General features: G+C 26.8%; 3 protein-coding genes across 3 annotated transcripts; 2 read left to right on the top strand and 1 right to left on the bottom strand.

Moving 5' to 3' along the window:
- Positions 1–39: 39 nt before the first annotated feature.
- On the top strand, positions 40–4,921 carry LOC123265645 (gastrula zinc finger protein XlCGF8.2DB-like). Its single transcript, XM_044729473.1, has 3 exons — positions 40–179; positions 555–681; positions 4,269–4,921. The coding sequence occupies exons 1-3, from the start codon at positions 120–122 to the stop codon at positions 4,847–4,849; spliced, it is 768 nt and encodes a 255-aa protein (XP_044585408.1). The 5' UTR covers positions 40–119; the 3' UTR covers positions 4,850–4,921.
- Positions 4,922–6,171: 1,250 nt separating this feature from the next.
- Positions 6,172–14,572, top strand: LOC123265472 (zinc finger protein 558-like). The gene is made up of 3 exons (XM_044729260.1): positions 6,172–6,308; positions 13,297–13,438; positions 14,023–14,572. The coding sequence occupies exons 1-3, from the start codon at positions 6,249–6,251 to the stop codon at positions 14,517–14,519; spliced, it is 699 nt and encodes a 232-aa protein (XP_044585195.1). The 5' UTR covers positions 6,172–6,248; the 3' UTR covers positions 14,520–14,572.
- A 3,406-nt stretch (positions 14,573–17,978) lies between these two features.
- On the bottom strand, positions 17,979–19,377 carry LOC123265411 (60S ribosomal protein L23a-like). Its single transcript, XM_044729135.1, has 4 exons — positions 19,268–19,377; positions 18,649–18,935; positions 18,436–18,563; positions 17,979–18,295 (listed from the first exon to the last, which is right to left on the bottom strand). The coding sequence occupies exons 1-4, from the start codon at positions 19,296–19,298 to the stop codon at positions 18,034–18,036; spliced, it is 708 nt and encodes a 235-aa protein (XP_044585070.1). The 5' UTR covers positions 19,299–19,377; the 3' UTR covers positions 17,979–18,033.
- Between the last annotated feature and the right edge of the window lie 1,376 nt (positions 19,378–20,753).

Below are 20,753 nucleotides of genomic sequence, written 5' to 3' on the forward strand. Positions count from 1 at the left end.
TCCAGGAAAATTTGTATAAAATTGTAAACAAATTAAAGTTTATTTTAAATAATAAATTAAAAATTATAGAAATTTTAATTATTAATCTATAAAGATTACCAAAAGTTTTTGTCGCAAAAATGGATACTGATAATTCTTCATTTCAAATGACAGATTTCAAAGTTGAAAATAATAAACAGGTAAAAGAATTGAATTTTTCAAATAACTTTTATTATGATACTTAATAAAAAAAGTTTTTTTTTTTTTTATTAAACAGACATCTGTTAATTTCTAAAATTTTTATAAAAAATTAATTATGATAAAAAATATTAAAAATTCGCACTTGTAATTTTTTTCAAAATTCTACATTTTGAATTTTTTTATTAAATACTTTATAAAAATTCAATTGTCAAAAAAAAAATTTTTCAGATGTTTGGTAATTTCCGTAAGTATTTATTTAATACATTACTGATTTTATTTTCTAATAATTTTACCTAAAAAAAAAAGTTAATTAATGACAAGTAAAATTTTGCTTTTCTTTACAAAAAATAATTTTTTCTGTGTAATATTTGTAGGATTGCCAAGTTGATGACCAACAATATGATATTTGTCCAGAGTATCCAATCGATGTTGAGGAAATAAAATTAGAAAAACCTCATAGCAGTTCACCGATTTCCGATCAAAATATTGAGGTCATTCCCGGTATGATTTTTTAATCCTTAAACCAATATTTAGAATACAAACTTATTATTAATGATACTAAAATTAGCAGACATCTAAAAATTTTTGAAATTTTTATAACAAATGGGGCATTCCATGCGAAATGGGAAAATGACGAAAATTTAAAAATTTTTCTAATTAATTCTAATTTTGCCCTAATTCATTATTAAAAATTTATATTTTACTTTGTAAGGAAAATTTTTTTTCAATAAGAAAATCGATTTTTCTCTCCTAGTAACTTTTCAGCCGTACTAACTTGTATCCGGGTCAAATGTTGTTTTAATAGTTTTAACAACAAATTCATTTTATGTTTATTATTAACTAACATATTTATTATTATAGCTTTAAGAACAAATTTTTTTATGTTCGTTATTAATTAACACCTAAGTTTATCAAGATCGTGTTGTCAGCATGCTGAATCCTTTATTTGTGTTTTTTAATTAAATAATTAATTAATCTCTTTTTATTTATTAATCTGGTTACAAAAAAAATTCTATAGAGGTGCGTATAGCACCTGTGCATAGAACGAGTACATATTAACAAAAATATATTTTATTATCAACAATCACTTAATATATAAGATAGTAATATAGTAATACTTAATACAGTGCAAGCTAAAAGGAAATCAACCTAGCAAGCTAGTTATTTATATAAGTTTTATAAGTAATATTGTTGCAACACTTAAATTAATATCACGATTTTTAACTAATTATCTATTTTTATCCATTCTCTCAGTTTTTTGTTTATTAGTTTCTTCTTATCATTCAAAGTTTTCATCTCTATTGGTAATTTATTGTAATATTTTAAAGCTACATAATAAGCACATTGTGTGTAAATTGTTTTACTTATTTTTGGTAGTGACAGTTGCTTATGTCTTGTACAAGTTATTTTATCATTATAGAGATTTATGCAATCTTGATAATAGAAAGATAGATAGATAGATAGATAGATAACTTTATTTATGCCAAAGCCAAACTGGCCAATTGGCAAAACATATTTACATCGTATATAAAAATTTTTACATTTACATTATATAACAATTTTTAATTAAAAATATAATATAAACATAATCTGAAGATTTAATTTTTTATATTTATGGTTTAAAACATAAAAATCTGAAGATTTAACCACTTAATATTTTGATTTGAATTTAACTAAACTACTTAATTATCTGAATTAAATAAATAATCAAACATCTTATTCTTGAAGACTTCTATACTAGACGCTCTTATTATGTCCACTGGTAATTCTTCCCAGAGACGAATGCAAGTGACAACAAAAGAGAATTCATAATATGTGGTCGAAAAGTTTGGCATTTTAAAATTTACATTATTTCTCTTCACTGCAAGTCTTTCTGAACGTCTAGTATCAAGATCCTCAAGAAATAATTCCCGCAGATAGTCAGGTTTGCCCGTATCTAGTAATTTATAAAAATAACAAGCAAGGTAATAAATACGCCGACTTTTTACTGATAACCAACCAAGTTCTCTTCTATAAGGCGTGATATGTTCATCACGCTTTAGATTGTAAATAAACCGTATTGCAGAATTTAATGAACGTTGTAGCTTACAATTTTCTTCAAAAGTTATACTAGTTAAGACAACAGAGCAGTAATCTATAAGAGGTAAAATAGTTGCAGATACAAGTAATTTTTTTACATCAGTAGTATAGATATTTTTACGTAATTTTAGGCTATATAACGCAGAATTTATTTTACCTACAGACTTTGAGACATGATAATTCCAAGATAGATTATTAGTTAAATGGAGATAACGCAGTGGTAATGAAAGTTTTTCTGATCCCAAGGGGAGTGTTGTTGATATTAGTTACGCACAATTTACTTAGTAATCTATTTTGTATATTTGAGATGATTTTAATTGACTTATCATATGCACCTCCCCAGGCAATAATACCATAATTTATTATGCTTTCGAGTAGCCCATGATATATTATTTTCATAGTTTGTGGATTTAATATTCCTGTCAGTTTGTAAAATACAAAAGTGAAATATTTGAGTTTTTTGAATAATTCCAGAGCATGGTTGTTCCATCTTATATGATTATCAAAGTGTATTCCAAGATATTTACAATGTTCAACTCTTTTCAACGGCTTATAATTAATATGTACTTCAAACTCAATTGGGTAACTATCTTTATAACTGCCGAAAGTTATAAATGTAGACTTATCTATATTGAGAGAAAGAGAGAGAGTTGATTCTCTCTAAGCCATAAATTAATTTTATGTAACCATTCAATTAATTTATTTTTAACTATTAGCCAGCTTTTTCCTGAGCATAATGTGGATGTATCGTCAGCATAAGAAACTATGGTATCATTCGATAAAACATTAAAAATATCATTGGTATATATTATAAATAATAGGGGCCCCAAGACAGTACCCTAGGGGACGCCCACAGTAACGATTCTGGTATCACTTATAGTATTATTTAATTTAACTACTTGGGATCTATTATATAGATAGGATTTTAGGAGTTGATGTGATATACCCCTAATTCCATACCTCCATAGTTTATCCATCAATATCTTATGATTGACAGTGTCAAAAGCTTTATTAGTTTTTTTTTTAATTATCCTAAATAATTTATAGTTAAATATATAAACAATAATGTTTCTAAGGTTGAAATAATATAAAAGTCTTTTTAATAAACAACTTGATGTAGAGATTTTGTACTTGTCCCACCAGTTACAAATGGTAACTGCCTGCCCCACCAGTCATAATAAAAAAAATTTTTTTAATTGTTTCTACGTAGGTAATCTGTCTAATTCTTCATAATATTCAATGTTTGTAGGATAAATTTTGTATTGAGAGGGAAGTCTTTTTTAAAAGTTTAGTGGTCGAACTGAAATTGGACTTTAAGTATAACTTTGGTAAGAGAGAAGGATTTTTCTTAGTCCCACTAGTTACACTCAGTCAAATGATAATTACGAGAAACTTAAAAAGTAATGGAGGTTTTTGACAAAGGGATGTTGTTAATTAGTTATTCTTCTATATTATAAGATAAATTTGCTGTAGTATAAGTTTCAGTTATATAATTATAGCTTATAATTGATGGAATTCCAGAGTCAAATGGCCCACCAGTCACTATGGAATGCCTCGATTAATGATACTAAAATTAGTAGACATCTAAAAATTTTTGAAATTTTCATAACAAATCAAACTAAAAAAATTTATTTTTAAAAATTCTAACTCACTTTTTTTTTTTTAATTTCCATGCATGGAATTTTTTTGATAAATTTTTATGACATTAAATTTAGCTGTCATTTGATAATTTTTAATTTTCTTTAACAAAAAAATTTGTTCTAAAAAATTATTTTTAAAAAATTGCATTTTTAATTTTATTAAATTTCTACAAGTCCATTTTTTTAATAATTTTTTTTTGCCATAATTTATTTATTAAAGAAAATTAAAAAAATTGTGAAGTGACAGCTAAGTTTAATGTCATCAAATTTTTTTCATTAAAATTTGTGATAAAAATCTAAAAAAATTATTAGAAGTCTGCTTAAATTTATCATTATTATTATTGAAATTAATATTTAATTTTTTGACAGCTGATAAAGATCAAAATAAAGGAAAGACAAGCTCAAAAAATCGTAGCAAAGCTCCTCTTAATAAAAATTGTCAATACCGAAAAACCTCAATTGCAATACCAAGAAAGAGTCTTGCAGTAATTAATAATCAAAAATCCAAGCTGTTTACTTGCCAATTTTGCAGTAGGAATTTCCTATTAAAGAAAAGTTTGGACAAACACGTGACGATTCACACAGAAGAAAATATTCATTCTTGTATCATCTGTTTGCGTGAGTTCACTCACTTGGATGCTCTCCGTCATCATATGTTGAGTCACACAGAAGAAAAAAATCCCGCTAGAAAACTCTTCATATTCATTTGTGATGTTTGCTCCAGAAAATTCCAATCTTTTCATCATTTAAATCGACACATGATGGGACACTTGGAAGAAAAACCTCTGGTTTGTGATATTTGTAAAGCGAGGTTCAAGTTTAAGAGTCAATTAAAAAGTCATTTAGCAACGCAAGCTGAAAGACAACCTCTCAAATGTCTAGTGTGTTCTCAAGTTTTTTGCTTGTTACGTCAACTTAATAAACATGTCAGAGTTCACACGCGAATATAGTCGAAATTTTATAGAAAAATTCCAGAAGCTTATTAATAATAAATAATAATTTATATTTTATTATAAGAAAAGTGTAATTGATTTCTTAGTAAAAAATTTTATAATAATAAAGTTGGCCGACATTTTTGATTTTTTTATTTTGCTTAATTCATTTAATTATAACTAAAAAATATTTTTAAAAAATTGCACTTATAGTTTTTAAAGTTTTTAACAAATGAAAAAAATTTTTTTTTGTAATAATTCTTTAATAAAAACAAATCATAAAAATTTTCAGATGTCGGCTAACTTTATTTTCATCAAAATTTTTTATAAACTTGAAAAAAAATCTGATAATTTTTTTAATAAATAAATTTATTTTAAAAATTCCATCTATAAAATTTCTAAAAAAATTATAAATGTAATTTTTTAAAAATAATTTTCTAGACTCAGTTTATATTTAAAGAAAAATAAAAAAAATTTTTAAGTGTAAAAATTTCAGTGAAATAATTTATTTAAAAATAAAAAAAACTAATTTCATTTATGAAATTAATATTCATCTTAAATAAAAAAAATTTTTTTGAAAAAATATACTTTAAACTTTGATTACAATGACATTGAAGTTAGCAGTCACTAGAGAATTTTTTAATTTTTTTTAACAAACAAATTTGTTAAAATAAATTACTTTTAAAAAATTGCATTTTTTTTAATTTTTACGTCAATTTTTTATGATAATCAATTTAGCAGATATTTAATAATTTTTAGAATTTTTTTTAACAAATAAATATAAAAAGAAAAATTAGCATGTAAAAATTAAAAAAAATAAAAAATGCAATTTTTTAAAAATAATTTTTTGGAACAAATTTTTTTGTTATGAAAAATTTTCTAGTGACTGCTAACTTTAATGTTATAAATTTTTTTTTCTAATTTTTTTTGCCATAATTTATTTAAAAAAAAAAAAATTCTAAAAATTATTAAATATTTGCTAAATTTATTTTTATCTGATTTTATTTTATTACAAATTTAAATTTATTTAATTACAAACAAAATCTACATTATCAACATCATTGATTGTAAATTTAATAAATTTAATCCAAACTATAGGATTGTAAATACACGCTATAGTCACTGTCAATTTTTGTCCACACGGTAACTGTTTATGTTTACATTCCTAACGGGGTTGACTAGTTAATTAAAAAAATGTCAATTGTAAATTTATTATTAGGAACTAAGTATTAATAATTAAAGTTTTTGATTTTTTTTTTATTTATTAAATTAGAACTAAATGTAATTTTTTAAAATTGCACTTGAAGTTTTTTAAATTTTTTACAAATTAAATTTTTTTGTCATAATTTTTTTAATAAAAAAAAAATCTAAAAATTTTTAAATATCGGTTGACTTAATTTTTATTTATTAATAAAATATGGATGTAAATAGTGGGTCGTTTGAAGCAGTAGCTTGCAAAGTGGAAAAGAATAAGGAGGTAAAAATTTAGAATTTTTTAATTTAGTAATTATCAATAATTCAAAATTATTTTGGAGTGTTAAATGATCATATTGAAATCAGCAGATATCTGATGATTTTTAAAAATTTTTTTTATTGCATGAGAAAAAAATTGATTTTTTGAGAGAAAAAAATAAGAAAAAAATTGATATTTAGAAAATTTAATAAATTAAAAATGCAATTTTTTAAAAATAATTATTCGGAACAAATTTTTTTTTTTTTAATAAAATTAAAAAATGGTCAAGTGACAGCTACTTTTAATATCATTTTCTATTAAATCGCGTGCTTAATGTCAAAAGGGCGTATTACAGCAGTTAGATAGGGTTTGATACCAAAAGGGAGTAAGGTAAAGTACCCAGTACTTGAACACTTGTAAAAATGGGACCAGTAGTTGAACAGACTTTTCGAATTGTTATAATTTTATTTTATTTTATTTTATTTTATTTTATTTTATTTCAATAAACAAACCCAACAGCCTAGGCCATTAACAGATAAGAAAAATAAATTTTTGATGTATAACAAGATGACTTATAGCTAGCATAGTGATTTCATTCATTTCCACTCATAAAAATTGCTGAGTAATTATTGCTTATTACTTATTAATTATTACCTATTAAAAATTACTTATTAACTATTAATTCATAATTGCACATCTTTAACGCCACTTAGTTGCTAGTTTGCCAAGTAACGCAGTTACATAGCCATTAGGACAATTCAACATATCAAGTGCAGGTTCCCATTGATAAAAGCGATTCACTGTATTAGAGATGCGATATATTGGCGCTGCCTGAGAAAAGTTAGATTTAGCAATAGGTATGTACATTGGAGTTTGATTTCTCATATCTAAAGAAAGATGAACATATTACTCCGTACAGACGTAAATTAAATTGGTTATCTGTGAAGTCAAGACGTCTATATTATTTAATCACTTATTATTATAAACTATTGCAAACAGGAAAACCTAGTTACCTTAGGGAACTATTTGTTGAAGATGAAGCTAGACGTTCTGAAAGATTAGCTATAAAAACGAATAATGTAAATTTTGAATTGCCAAATTTTTCTACAAATTATCTTGAAAATTCATTTGTAGTAACTACAATACGTTTGTGGCAAAATTTACCTGCAGAAATTGCAAATGCAAGCAGTCTAGAAGTGTTTAAAATAAAGATCTATGACTATTTCTTGGAACTTGACTTTCAGTAAATTACCTTCACGTTGGCTTCTGTATATATTCTAATATTCTTACAAACTATTGTTACTTACTAGTCAAAGCAACTACCATTATATTGTTAAATACGTGGATTAGAATAAATATTACATTGTTATTTATTAAATCAAATTTAATCTAAATTAAAACAAAAGTTAAATCTAAAATAAAATTATAATTGTTATTTTATAAATAAGATTTTGATGTACACCTACACCTAAGTTTATTACTTTGTATTAAAATTCTAAGTGAAAATTTATAAAACTATGTACAAACCTTTGCCATTCGGCAAATTGCCTTGGCATATTAAATAAATACATACATACATACATACATACCTAAGACTGGTATCTTAAATTTAAACAGTGATAGCAATTGAGGACAATCCACCAAGTTGTTAAATAATTTAGTTGCAAAGGAGAATTCCGCACAGATGCGTCTTTCATCGAGAGTAAGATATTCGCATTCTTTGCATAGCGTGAGATCTGCAATTCCCCGAGCCGGATAAAGTCCAGTTTTTTTCCAAATTAAAAATTTTAAAAACCTTCTTTGAACTCTTTCAATCTTAGTGGACTGTCCTGATTGAGTAGGAGACCATACTAGCGAAGCATACTCAAGTTTTGGTCTAACAAATGTATTATATAACAATTTAATGGCATTAAGATTATTAAAGTTTTTTGAAACTCGAGTAATGAACCCTAGCGTTTTCCAGGCTTCAGACATAATATTATTAATGTGCGTTGCAAAAGTAAGTTTACTGTCAAATGTTACCCCAAGTATTTTGACTGTAGTACTCTTATCTAAAATTTTTCCAGATATGTTGTAGTCAAAGTTGATAATATTTTTCCTCCGAGTGAGTGTTAATACGCAACATTTGTCAGCATTGAGTTGCAGCCCATTGTCCTTACACCATTGCACCATGCATTCAATGTTACGTTGTAAAAATATGCAATCATTTAAATTATGTATTCTCATAATACAAAATCCGTAAATTTATTATGAGTAATATGCGCATATTATAATTATTAAATGATACAGTAATTGATTTCTGTAAGTTTTTTCAATTATAAATCAAAACAATTATATTTTTATTAACTTGAAAGTTGACATGTCGAGAATCGTCGATAGATGCTATTTTTTTCATGAAAAAGGTACTAAATCGTAAACCGAACAATCAGTCAAAAAAACGGTATATCATCATTTTAAGTAAAAAAAATTGTACCATCTAATGAAGCAGTCTTTCCTGAATAACATATATTTTTTGCAAAGACATAAACTATAATTTTTATATTAAATTTTAGCGTTCAACTATACCTCCAAATTTTTAAAGTGGTACCCAGAACTTGAACAGGCTGAGGCTGTATAAATTTAACAGTACTATAACTTCTAATAGGTTTATAGACTAGTGATCAGAATTGTGATTTGTATTAATTACTGCAATTTAAATAAGTTTTATGACTAAAAATTAGTGTAATTAAAAATTATTGAACGTTTTGAATGGAGTTTTTTTGTTTTATGATTGAAAATTTGCTTTGTCATTCATAAAAAATGTAATTAAAAAATTAAATACAAATATTTATCATTTTTAAATGAACATATTAAATATTCACAGTATTATTTTTAATATTATTCAATAATATTTTATATTTCTTTTGATATTTCAATAAAACGTTGAAAATTTTTGGTGCGCCTATTGCCATATATTTTATTAGTTCAACTACTGCTCCCAGAGTGTTCAACTACTGCGGCTTGTCAGAATTGATTGTTCAACTACTACTCCTTTCATAGTCTTTTTTAAAAACGTTGTCAAAATATAAATAACCAATTATCTTTGTTATTTTGCGCTTCAATCAATTTAAAATTATTTACATTTTCATCAAAATCACTAATTTGAACTAATAATTACATCTTTATATACTAAAAGTAGAGTCAAATATGTTTTACTTTGAAATCTGTTCAACTACTGGGTACTTTACCTTATAAAAAAATTTTTTTTTGCCATTTTTTCTAGAATCGCTCGAAATGTAAAGATCTGCAGAAAAAAAATTTTTGACGTACTAACGCCAAAAGGGCGTAAAGATATACGCCCTTTTGGCTTTAGGACATTGTCGGTCTAAAGCCAAAAGGACATATAAAAAAAAATCAGGATTTTTCAAAATTTCGAAAAATAGTCTTCAAAATTGTTCGGAGAAAATTTGTATAAAAAAAATTTTTTAAAAGTCAACATTTTCGATGGTAGTAACTTCAAATTTTCATCATCTTGGACAGACCAATGATTAAAAAAGCATATGAATTAAACATTTTTTCGCGTACTAAAATGTTCATATTTTTTATAAATTTTTTTTTTTTTTTTTTTCAGATGAAAATGTAAAAGATGCACGTATAGAAGGTGCAGGAATTGTACCCCAATAAACTTTCCGTATTTTGATATTAGTTTTTTCTAGTATTTTTTAACTTCGAATTATTATAATAATTTCTTGCCCGCAATAGCTGCAATAAAAGATACAGATAGATAGATAAGTGTTTTATTTGTATCACAAAAATTATGTGTTTTACAAAGAATATAATTTTAAATATTTAAATCTGTGCGTTTATAAAACTACAGTAGTTTTTTAAACTTTGAATTTCTATAAGATAATATAAATTAATATGGTCATATACATATACTTCATACATATGTTTATGTGCGGGCACTCATACATTTATCAACCACATTTATACCATCTCACAATATTAGCTCTCGAATATATTGATTCTATCTTCCACATTCTCTCTCTTTTCCTTCTTTTATACATACAATACATCTCGATTTTTAATTTTCAAATATCAAATTTTAATTTTTACTCATTTCAACGACATTCAATCTATATTTAGTTTTATTTTAATTTTTATTTTTAATTTAAATTTAAATTTAATTTTAATTTTAATTTTAATTTTTACTCATTTCAACGACATTCACTGATATTTAACTTATGTATCTCTATCACTTAATGTTTTTATTGCTTTTTCTTCCTTTTTTTTTTTTTTTATTCAATTTTTCAGCATTCTACCTATACATGCTAATCATTCATTCTCGCTCTCATTATTCTCTACCACTTTATCACTTTCATTTAATATTCTTTCTATTTCTCTTAATATTTTACAAAAGTCTTTGCACAGTTCCCCACAATAAAAGATATATTTTTGTTTAATAACTAAACAAATGCTCAGGTTATTTAAGATCTTCAATTTATTTGATATCTAAAATATATCAAATTCCGCAACGTTTCGTTGACAATCTCAACTTCATCAGGCTTCTGTAAATTAATATTAACCATCATTCTCATGTCAAACATATACAAATAAACAATTATGATTACAATAATTATACAACATTAAAGTTACACTACATTCATATAATTATAAATTAATAAACACATTGCAATCTTATATAAAAAAAAAAAAAAAAAACACAACATTCATCAAAAAAATTTTTTTTTTTACAATAAATAAATGAAAAATTTTTTTAAAAAATTAAATTAACAAATTAAATTTTGTACAATTAATTCACAATGAATAATAAATACCTTTGAAATAGTATATTACACACCTAGGGAAGTAAAGTAAGAAATGTCTCAGATCACATGTAATTGTTGGCCGAGGCGAAGCCGAGGTCAACAAACATGTGATCTGAGGCTTTCTTATTTACTTCCCGTGGAGTGTATACTATTTTTTTGCTCGACGAAGGCAGAAAGCGGCACTTTCGTTTAGCGCAGCGGGCCGAAAGTTGACGCTTTCTGCCCGTCGAGCAAAATAGTATATTACACACCTGTGGCAAGAAAATGAGAAATGTCTCAGAACACATATATGTTGCCCGAGGCGAAGCCGAGGTCGACATATATGTGATCTGAGATATTTATTATTTTCCTGCCATAGGTTTGTATACTATTTTTCTGTCCGACAGAGGCGGAAAGCGGCAATTTCGTTTAGCGCGGCGGGCCGAAAGTTGCCACTTTCCGCCTGGAGGGCAGAAAAATGTATTTTTTTGCCCTCCGGGCGGAAAGTGACAACTTTCGTCCCGCTGCGCTAAACTAAGTTGCCGCTTTCCACCTTCGTCGGACAAAAAAATAGTATACACTCCTCGGGAAGTAAATAAGAAAGCCTCAGATCACATGTTTGTTGACCTCGGCTTCGCCTCGGCCAACAATTACATGTGATCTGAGACATTTCTTACTTTACTTCCCTAGGTGTAATATACTATTTTGCCCTCCGGGCGGAAAGTGACAACTTTCGTCCCGCTGCGCTAAACTAAGTTGCCGCTTTCCGCCTTCGTCGGACAAAAAATTGTATACACTCCACGGGAAGTAAATAAGAAAGCCTCAGATCACATGTTTGTTGACCTCGGCTTCGCCTCGGCCAACAATTACATGTGATCTGAGACATTTCTTACTTTACTTCCCTAGGTGTGTAATATACTATTACATAGACATCATATAATTATATGAATGTAGTATAACTTTAATGTTGTATAATTATTGTAATCATAATTGTTTATTTGTATATGTTTGACATGAGAATGATGGTTAATATTAATTTACAGACGCCTGATGAAGTTGAGATTGTCAACGAAACGTTGCGGAATTTGATATATTTTAGACATCAAATAAATTGAAGATCTTAAATAACCTGAGCATTTGTTTAGTTATTTATTGGCTGAGATCTGAATATTGCCTTCATTTTTGTTTAATTGTATACTTTAAGCGCAAGCGTAGGTATGCTCTACTCGCTTAAAAATTCAAACCACCGATTCCGTTGCGTAAAATTGGTGTTAAAATCCATAATATGTATGCATAGAATGAAAAACACCTTAACGGGAAGTTAAAAATTATACGCCCTTTTGGTTTTAGATCACTAAATTTTCAGTATACTAAAGCCAAAAGGGCGTATAAGCCATATTAAAGCAAATTTTTAAGGGAGTTGGGAAAGAACGGATAGGGGAAAAGGGGGGGACCTACTCAGTGGGAATTTTTCCGTAATTGAAAAAATTAATCAGACAGCCCAGACTGGGAATCGAACCCAGATCTCTCGGTTACGCGCCAAGGGCTCTACCAGTTAAGCTATCCGAGACAAGTACTGACTACTTTATTCAGTCACGTATATAAGATTATTGGAAAAGGGCGAGATTATTGGATAAGGGCGAGACATACGCCCTTTTGGCTTTGGAAATTTTTTTTTCATTTTTAGGCTTAGAACATGTTTACAAAAGGATTGGCACCAAAAAAAAAAATTATACGCCCTTTTGGTTTTGCAAAGCCAAAAGGGCGTATAACTTTTTATACACCCTTTTGGCATTAGGCACGCGAAATTTTAATTATAAAAAAAAATTGCAATAGTAATTTTTTCTCATTTCTAAACGTTGAATTTTGTTATCAAAATTTATGATACTAAAGTTAGCTGACAGCTGTAAATTTTTTAAATTTCTATAACAAATCAATAACAATACTAAATGATGCTTTTGAAATTTCTTCTGATAATTTATTTTAATATTCACCTGTGAACTTTTTTTATTGAATTTTTTTCATAATAATTTCATTGCTATAAAATTCTAAAAAAATTTCTAATGTCTGTCAACTTCAGTGTTATTAAAATTTTTTTATAATAATTTTATTGATATAAAAATCTACAACAATTGACAGATGTCTTTTAATTTCAGTGTAATGGTGAATTTTTTTATGTTTTTTTATTTTTTATAACAATAAAGCTAATTGTAGTATTTTTTTAGGATACTCAAATTAATGAAAATTTGGACAATGGTCAAGAACGTGATTCTGATCAAGAGTATCCCATTGATATGGAAGAAATTAAAGTAGAACCTGATGATACTGATAATACCGAGATTCCTGATCAAGATATGATTATTCCAGGTATGACAAAATTTTCTTAAACTTCAAGATTTATGATACTGAAATCAGCTGACGTCTGACAGTTTTTTGAAATTTTTATAACAAAATCAATTATGATAAAAAAAAAAACTATTTTTTAAAATTTGCACTTAAATTTTTTTTTTTTTTTTTATTTCTACTTATGGAATTTTTTTACTAAATTTTTTTCATAATAATTTAATTTATATTTAAATCTCAACAGATGCCTGTTATTCTTCGAATTATATTATTCAGTATAAAGAAAAAAATAAAAAATATGTTTATAATTTTTGTAAATTTCTACATTTAGGTTTTAAAAAAAATATTTCTTATAAAAATTTATTTGTTAGAAGAAATTTTCTAAAATTTATGAGATTAAAGTTAGAAGTAATTTTGACACAGTTTAATTTTATTTCTCACACACATTATTTAAAAAAAATTGCATTTTTTATTTCTGTAAATTTCTACAAGTCAATTTTTTTTTGCCATTATTTATTTGTTAGAAAAATTCTTAAAGATATAAAATATAATTTGGTGCAAAATCCCTAAAAAAAATTTTTATACTATTGTAAATATTTAATTTCCAGGATTTGTCACAGTATACGTAGAAGAAAATAATTTTAACCAACCTGAATCGTTATCAATAAAAACAGAAAGAAATGGTCGAAAAAATCGGGCTCGTAACAAATTCAATTATTACAAACTGGGACAGAAGCCGTATACTTGTGACATCTGTTTCTCGAATTTCAGTTCAAAAACTTACGTCAACCTACACAAGCGTATTCATACAGGACAAAAACCCTACAGCTGTAAAGATTGCTCTATGACGTTTAGGTTCAGACAGGCTTTTGAACAACATCTAAGAATTCACACAAACGAGAAGCCTTTTAATTGTGATCTTTGTTCTGAAACATTTCGTCAAAGGATTCAGTTGCAAAGACATGAGCTGATGGTACACTTTAGAGTTTCTTCCAAAAGCCAACATTCAAACAAAAAAGCAGCGAACAAGAGGAAGACAACTACCAAGAAAAAGAAGAAGCGAGTGGTGGAGATAAAAACGGAGAAATTAGCTCCGATTAATTAAAATTACCAACTAATATTTATTTATAATGGCCAACAGTGTAGCAATAAATTAAATAATTTTGAAGAAATTTTTTAATCTTAATAACAGCTTTCGAATAAATATTCTTCCTTTCAATTGGAAATAAAAAAGATGATATAAAATATTTGTAAGACTTATAAATTAATCAGAAGGAATAGACGTCTGAAATGAAAACAAAGTAGATAATTTTTTTGTTATTTTAATCATTTGATAGGAATTATACAGCTCATCCCGATGTTACACTCATCAGCAGCTTTCATTTGAGTACCCACATCAATTTTTGATATATTTTTCATATATACATATATATAAATATATAAATATATGAAAAATTGATGTGGGTACTCAAATGAAAGGTCTCGATGAGTGTAACATCGGTATGAGCTTATATCTTTAAAAATGTGAATAGTTGAAAAGGTCATTTCTTAATTATTGATATTTTTAAAGATATAAGCTTATCCCGATATTACACTCACCAAGAGCTTTCATTTAAGTACCCACATGCATTTTTGATATATTTTTTATATATACATGTATATAATATATATAAATATATGAAAAATTGATGTGGGTACTTAAATGAAAGGTCTCGATGAGTGTAATGTCAGAGTGAGCTTATATCTTTAAAAATGTCAATAGTTCACAAGATATAAGGTCATTTCTTAATTATGTATCTAGAGATAGAGGATTTTTGAATGCAGCCTAATAGTTTTTATCTTAATAATAGCTTTCGAATAAATATTCTTCCTTCCAATTGGAAATAAAAAAGATGATATAAAATATTTGTAAGACTTATAAATTAATCAGAAGGAATAGACGTCTGAAATGAAAACAAAGTAGATAATTTTTTTGTTACTTTAATCATTTGATAGGAATTATACAGCTCATCCCGATGTTACACTCATCAGGAGCTTTCATTTGAGTACCCACATCAATTTTTGATATATTTTTCATATATACATATATATAAATATATGAAAAATTGATGTGAGTACTCAAATGAAAGGTTTCGATGAGTGTAACATCGGTATGAGCTTATATCTTTAAAAATGTGAATAGTTGAAAAGGTCATTTCTTAATTATTGATATTTTTAAAGATATAAGCTTATCCCGATATTACACTCACCAAGAGCTTTCATTTAAGTACCCACATGCATTTTTGATATATTTTTTATATATACATGTATATAATATATATAAATATATGAAAAATTGATGTGGGTACTTAAATGAAAGGTCTCGATGAGTGTAATGTCAGAGTGAGCTTATATCTTTAAAAATGTCAATAGTTCACAAGATATAAGGTCATTTCTTAATTATGTATCTAGAGATAGAGGATTTTTGAATGCAGCCTAATAGTTTTTATCTTAATAGTAGCTTTCGAATAAATATTCTTCCTTCCAATTGGAAATAAAAAAGATGATATAAAATATTTGTAAGACTTATAAATTAATCAGAAGGAATAGACGTCTGAAATGAAAACAAAGTAGATAATTTTTTTGTTATTGTAATCATTTGAGAGGAATTATACAGCTCATCCCGATGTTACACTCATCAGGAGCTTTCATTTGAGTACCCACATCAATTTTTGATATATTTTTCATATATACATATATATAAATATATGAAAAATTGATGTGGGTACTCAAATGAAAGGTCTCGATGAGTGTAACATCGGTATGAGCTTATATCTTTAAAAATGTGAATAGTTGAAAAGGTCATTTCTTAATTATTGATATTTTTAAAGATATAAGCTTATCCCGATATTACACTCACCAAGAGCTTTCATTTAAGTACCCACATGCATTTTTGATATATTTTTTATATATACATGTATATAATATATATAAATATATGAAAAATTGATGTGGGTACTTAAATGAAAGGTCTCGATGAGTGTAATGTCAGAGTGAGCTTATATCTTTAAAAATGTCAATAGTTCACAAGATATAAGGTCATTTCTTAATTATGTATCTAGAGATAGAGGATTTTTGAATGCAGCCTAATAGTTTTTATCTTAATAGTAGCTTTCGAATAAATATTCTTCCTTCCAATTGGAAATAAAAAAGATGATATAAAATATTTGTAAGACTTATAAATTAATCAGAAGGAATAGACGTCTGAAATGAAAACAAAGTAGATAATTTTTTTGTTATTGTAATCATTTGAGAGGAATTATACAGCTCATCCCGATGTTACACTCATCAGGAGCTTTCATTTGAGTACCCACATCAATTTTTGATATATTTTTCATATATACATATATATAAATATATGAAAAATTGATGTGGGTACTCAAATGAAAGGTCTCGATGAGTGTAACATCGGTATGAGCTTATATCTTTAAAAATGTGAATAGTTGAAAAGGTCATTTCTTAATTATTGATATTTTTAAAGATATAAGCTTATCCCGATATTACACTCACCAAGAGCTTTCATTTAAGTACCCACATGCATTTTTGATATATTTTTTATATATACATGTATATAATATATATAAATATATGAAAAATTGATGTGGGTACTCAAATGAAAGGTCTTGATGAGTGTAATGTCAGAGTGAGCTTATATCTTTAAAAATGCCAATAGTTCACAAGATATAAGGTCATTTCTTAATTATGTATCTAGAGATAGAGGATTTTTGAATGCAGCCTAATAGTTTTTATCTTAATAATAGCTTTCGAATAAATATTCTTCCTTCCAATTGGAAATAAAAAAGATGATATAAAATATTTGTAAGACTTATAAATTAATCAGAAGAAATAGACGTCTGAAATGAAAACAAAGTAGATAATTTTTTTGTTATTGTAATCATTTGAGAAGAATTATACAGCTCATCCCGATGTTACACTCATCAGGAGCTTTCATTTGAGTACCCACATGAATTTTTGATATATTTTTCATATATACATATATATAAATATATGAAAAATTGATGTGGGTACTCAAATGAAAGGTCTCGATGAGTGTAACATCGGTATGAGCTTATATCTTTAAAAATGTGAATAGTTGAAAAGGTCATTTCTTAATTATTGATATTTTTAAAGATATAAGCTTATCCCGATATTACACTCACCAAGAGCTTTCATTTAAGTACCCACATGCATTTTTGATATATTTTTTATATATACATGTATATAATATATATAAATATATGAAAAATTGATGTGGGTACTCAAATGAAAGGTCTCGATGAGTGTAATGTCAGAGTGAGCTTATATCTTTAAAAATGTCAATAGTTCACAAGATATAAGGTCATTTCTTAATTATGTATCTAGAGATAGAGGATTTTTGAATGCAGCCTAATAGTTTTTATCTTAATAATAGCTTTCGAATAAATATTCTTCCTTCCAATTGGAAATAAAAAAGATGATATAAAATATTTGTAAGACTTATAAATTAATCAGAAGGAATAGACGTCTGAAATGAAAACAAAGTAGATAATTTTTTTGTTACTTTAATCATTTGATAAGATTTATACATAAAGAAAAAAGACTTATATGATGCCGATTTTGTTGGCAACATCCAGCGCATCGTAGTCACGGGCGAGACGAACATAAGCCTTCTTAATTCCATCGGGTCTGATCAAAGTATTTACTTTGGCGACGTCGATGTCGTACAACTTTTTCACAGAGGCCTTGATGTGGTGTTTGTTGGCTCTGGTGTGTACAATGAAGACCAGGGTGTTGTTGTCTTCGATTTTCTTCATCGCAGCTTCCGTTGTCAACGGGAACTTGATGACATTGTAGGCGTCCATGCTGTAAGAAATCATCGGATTAATATCATCAACAAATTTTATTATTTCACGCCGTCAATTAAATAATCAATCAATACAGTTGATTATAAATTAATAGCGAAATATTTTGAATGTAAAAAATTAGAAAGATAAAAAACATACCGGTTTCTGTTAGGAACCGATTTCTTGGGGTACTTGGGGTTTCTTGGCGGTCTGAAAGTCTTCGGCCTGTGGAAGTGTACCGAGGTACGGATCTTACGGACACGGGATCCATGAACACCCTTCAAAACCTGCAATCATACTCTTATTAGTAACCAATCCGACAATTAAACTAATTTTAAATGATTAATTTGATGATTGAAATAAAAAAATTACCTTCTTCTGGGTCTTCAAAGCCTTTTGCAAAGGCGCAGCCTTTCCTCCCTTGGGGATTTTCTTGGCAGCATGTTTAACTACCTTGGGCTTGGCAGTCACAGACTTGGCTGCTGGCTTAGCAACTGGCTTCGCTGCCGGTTTAGCTGCAGATTTAGTAGCTGCAGTTTTGGGTGCTGGTGCTGGCTTTTTTGATGAACCAGGCTTAGTAACCTTCGACGCTGTTGCAGCGGTCGCTGGTTTTTTCTCCTCCTTCTTCTGGGTTTTCTTTTCACCCGAGCTTCCAGCCGCTGAAAGTGAAAAATTTATTAGTAAATCAATTTTTTTTTTTCAAGTCAAACTTGAATTAAATTTTTCATCATTATTCACAAAGTTGGTTATTTAGTTCAACAATTATACATAAATAATTAAGTAATTATTGTAAATATTTTTTAGAGTCAATATAGGTTATACACGCGCCATGTGACACACGTTTTTTTAATCAGTCATTACCAAGTGTCACCGTCCATAATAAATACCATTTTTTTACTTTAATTAATCGATTGACAGATGAGTTTTATAATTCAACACTTTTTGACACTTGGTAGCCACTATTTTTGTCATAAATATTCAATTAAATTACCAGATTTCGAAGTAGCCTTAGCTTTCGCCATGGTGTTATTATAAAAAGAAAGCTAACAGTCTCAGGAAGTAGCTGCTGCTTTGACGGAAAACGAAAAAAATACTACCTTAGTTGTTGATCAAATAAATAACAATTTTATAATACATAAAAAATATTTTTTAATCACAATTAATAATTATTTTTATTAATAATAAATATAATTAATTGTTTTACGTAAATTCTTATTTTTATTTAAATAATTTAGACTTTTTTTCTGAAAATTTTAACTTAACCTGCCATCTGGCGGAGAAACTTAAGCGGGTTTTTTAAAAATATTTTTTAATTGTAGTTTTCATGATTATAAAATTTATAAATTATTAAAATTAAAATTGTTTTTATTTCAATTAATTTATTTAATTAAAAAAAATTAATTATAAGAATTTTTCAGTAATTACAATTAATTAAATTATTTATTTGATAATTAAATTACCATCTGTCAATTTTTTATAATACTGAAGTTAGCTGTCAGCTGTCAATTTTAGAAATTTTAATAACAAATTAATTACAATAAAAAAATGCTTCTAAAAATTTTCACTTATAATTTTTACTAGCTATTACCCGCCCGCTTCGATGGGCATTTTATAGAAGTGTATTTTTTTACACGCTTTATATTAGCTTCACTTGTATGTCAGTTTGTTTGTCAGTTTGTCAGTTTGTCAGTATGTCAGTATGTAACTCTCCGTGGGTAATTTGCGCACCTGAATATTTTTGATAATCAACAAATAATAGTTTAAAAAAACTAAAAAATCACGCTTTTATAAATAAACCAAACTAAAAAGTAAAAAATAAATAATAGTTTAAAAAAACTAAAAACACGCTTTTTATAGAAAACCAAACTAAAAAATAGAAAATAAATTTAAATTAAGAATAGTGTTAAAAATTTCAATAAATATAAACTAATAATAGTGTAAATAAAAAAAATGTATTTTATTTTAAAAAAAGCGTGGGGTGCTTTTTAAGATATTATCAAAATGATAATCACTCTACTCATATCTGTCAATAAAATATTTATAACTATTGACACCATTCTCCTCACGCTTTTTTAAAAATAAAATACATTTTTTTTATTTACACTATTATTAATTTATATTTATTGAAATTTTTAACACTATTCTTAATTTAAATTTATTTTCTATTTTTTAGTTTGGTTTTCTATAAAAAGCGTGTTTTTAGTTTTTTTAAACTATTATTTTTTCTCAGAAACTTGTAGCCAACTTGGCGCCAACAGTTACAAATTCGGAAGTTGACCGCAAGTTGTCGCTAAGTTGGTGGCAACTATCTGACACCAACTTGGTTGGTCTGAAACTGTGGCTATCACCCTGATAGCCACCTTACCTATAACTTACTGTTAATCTACGTCCGCAATTTGAAGCAAACTTGACGGAAAGAGTTGGCAAAGCGAGCGATTACCTATTAGTTACCTATAACTTACTCTGCAAATAGTCAA

This window comes from Cotesia glomerata, linkage group LG5 (genome assembly GCF_020080835.1).
Source record: "Cotesia glomerata isolate CgM1 linkage group LG5, MPM_Cglom_v2.3, whole genome shotgun sequence".
NCBI classification, from domain to species: domain Eukaryota; kingdom Metazoa; phylum Arthropoda; class Insecta; order Hymenoptera; family Braconidae; genus Cotesia; species Cotesia glomerata.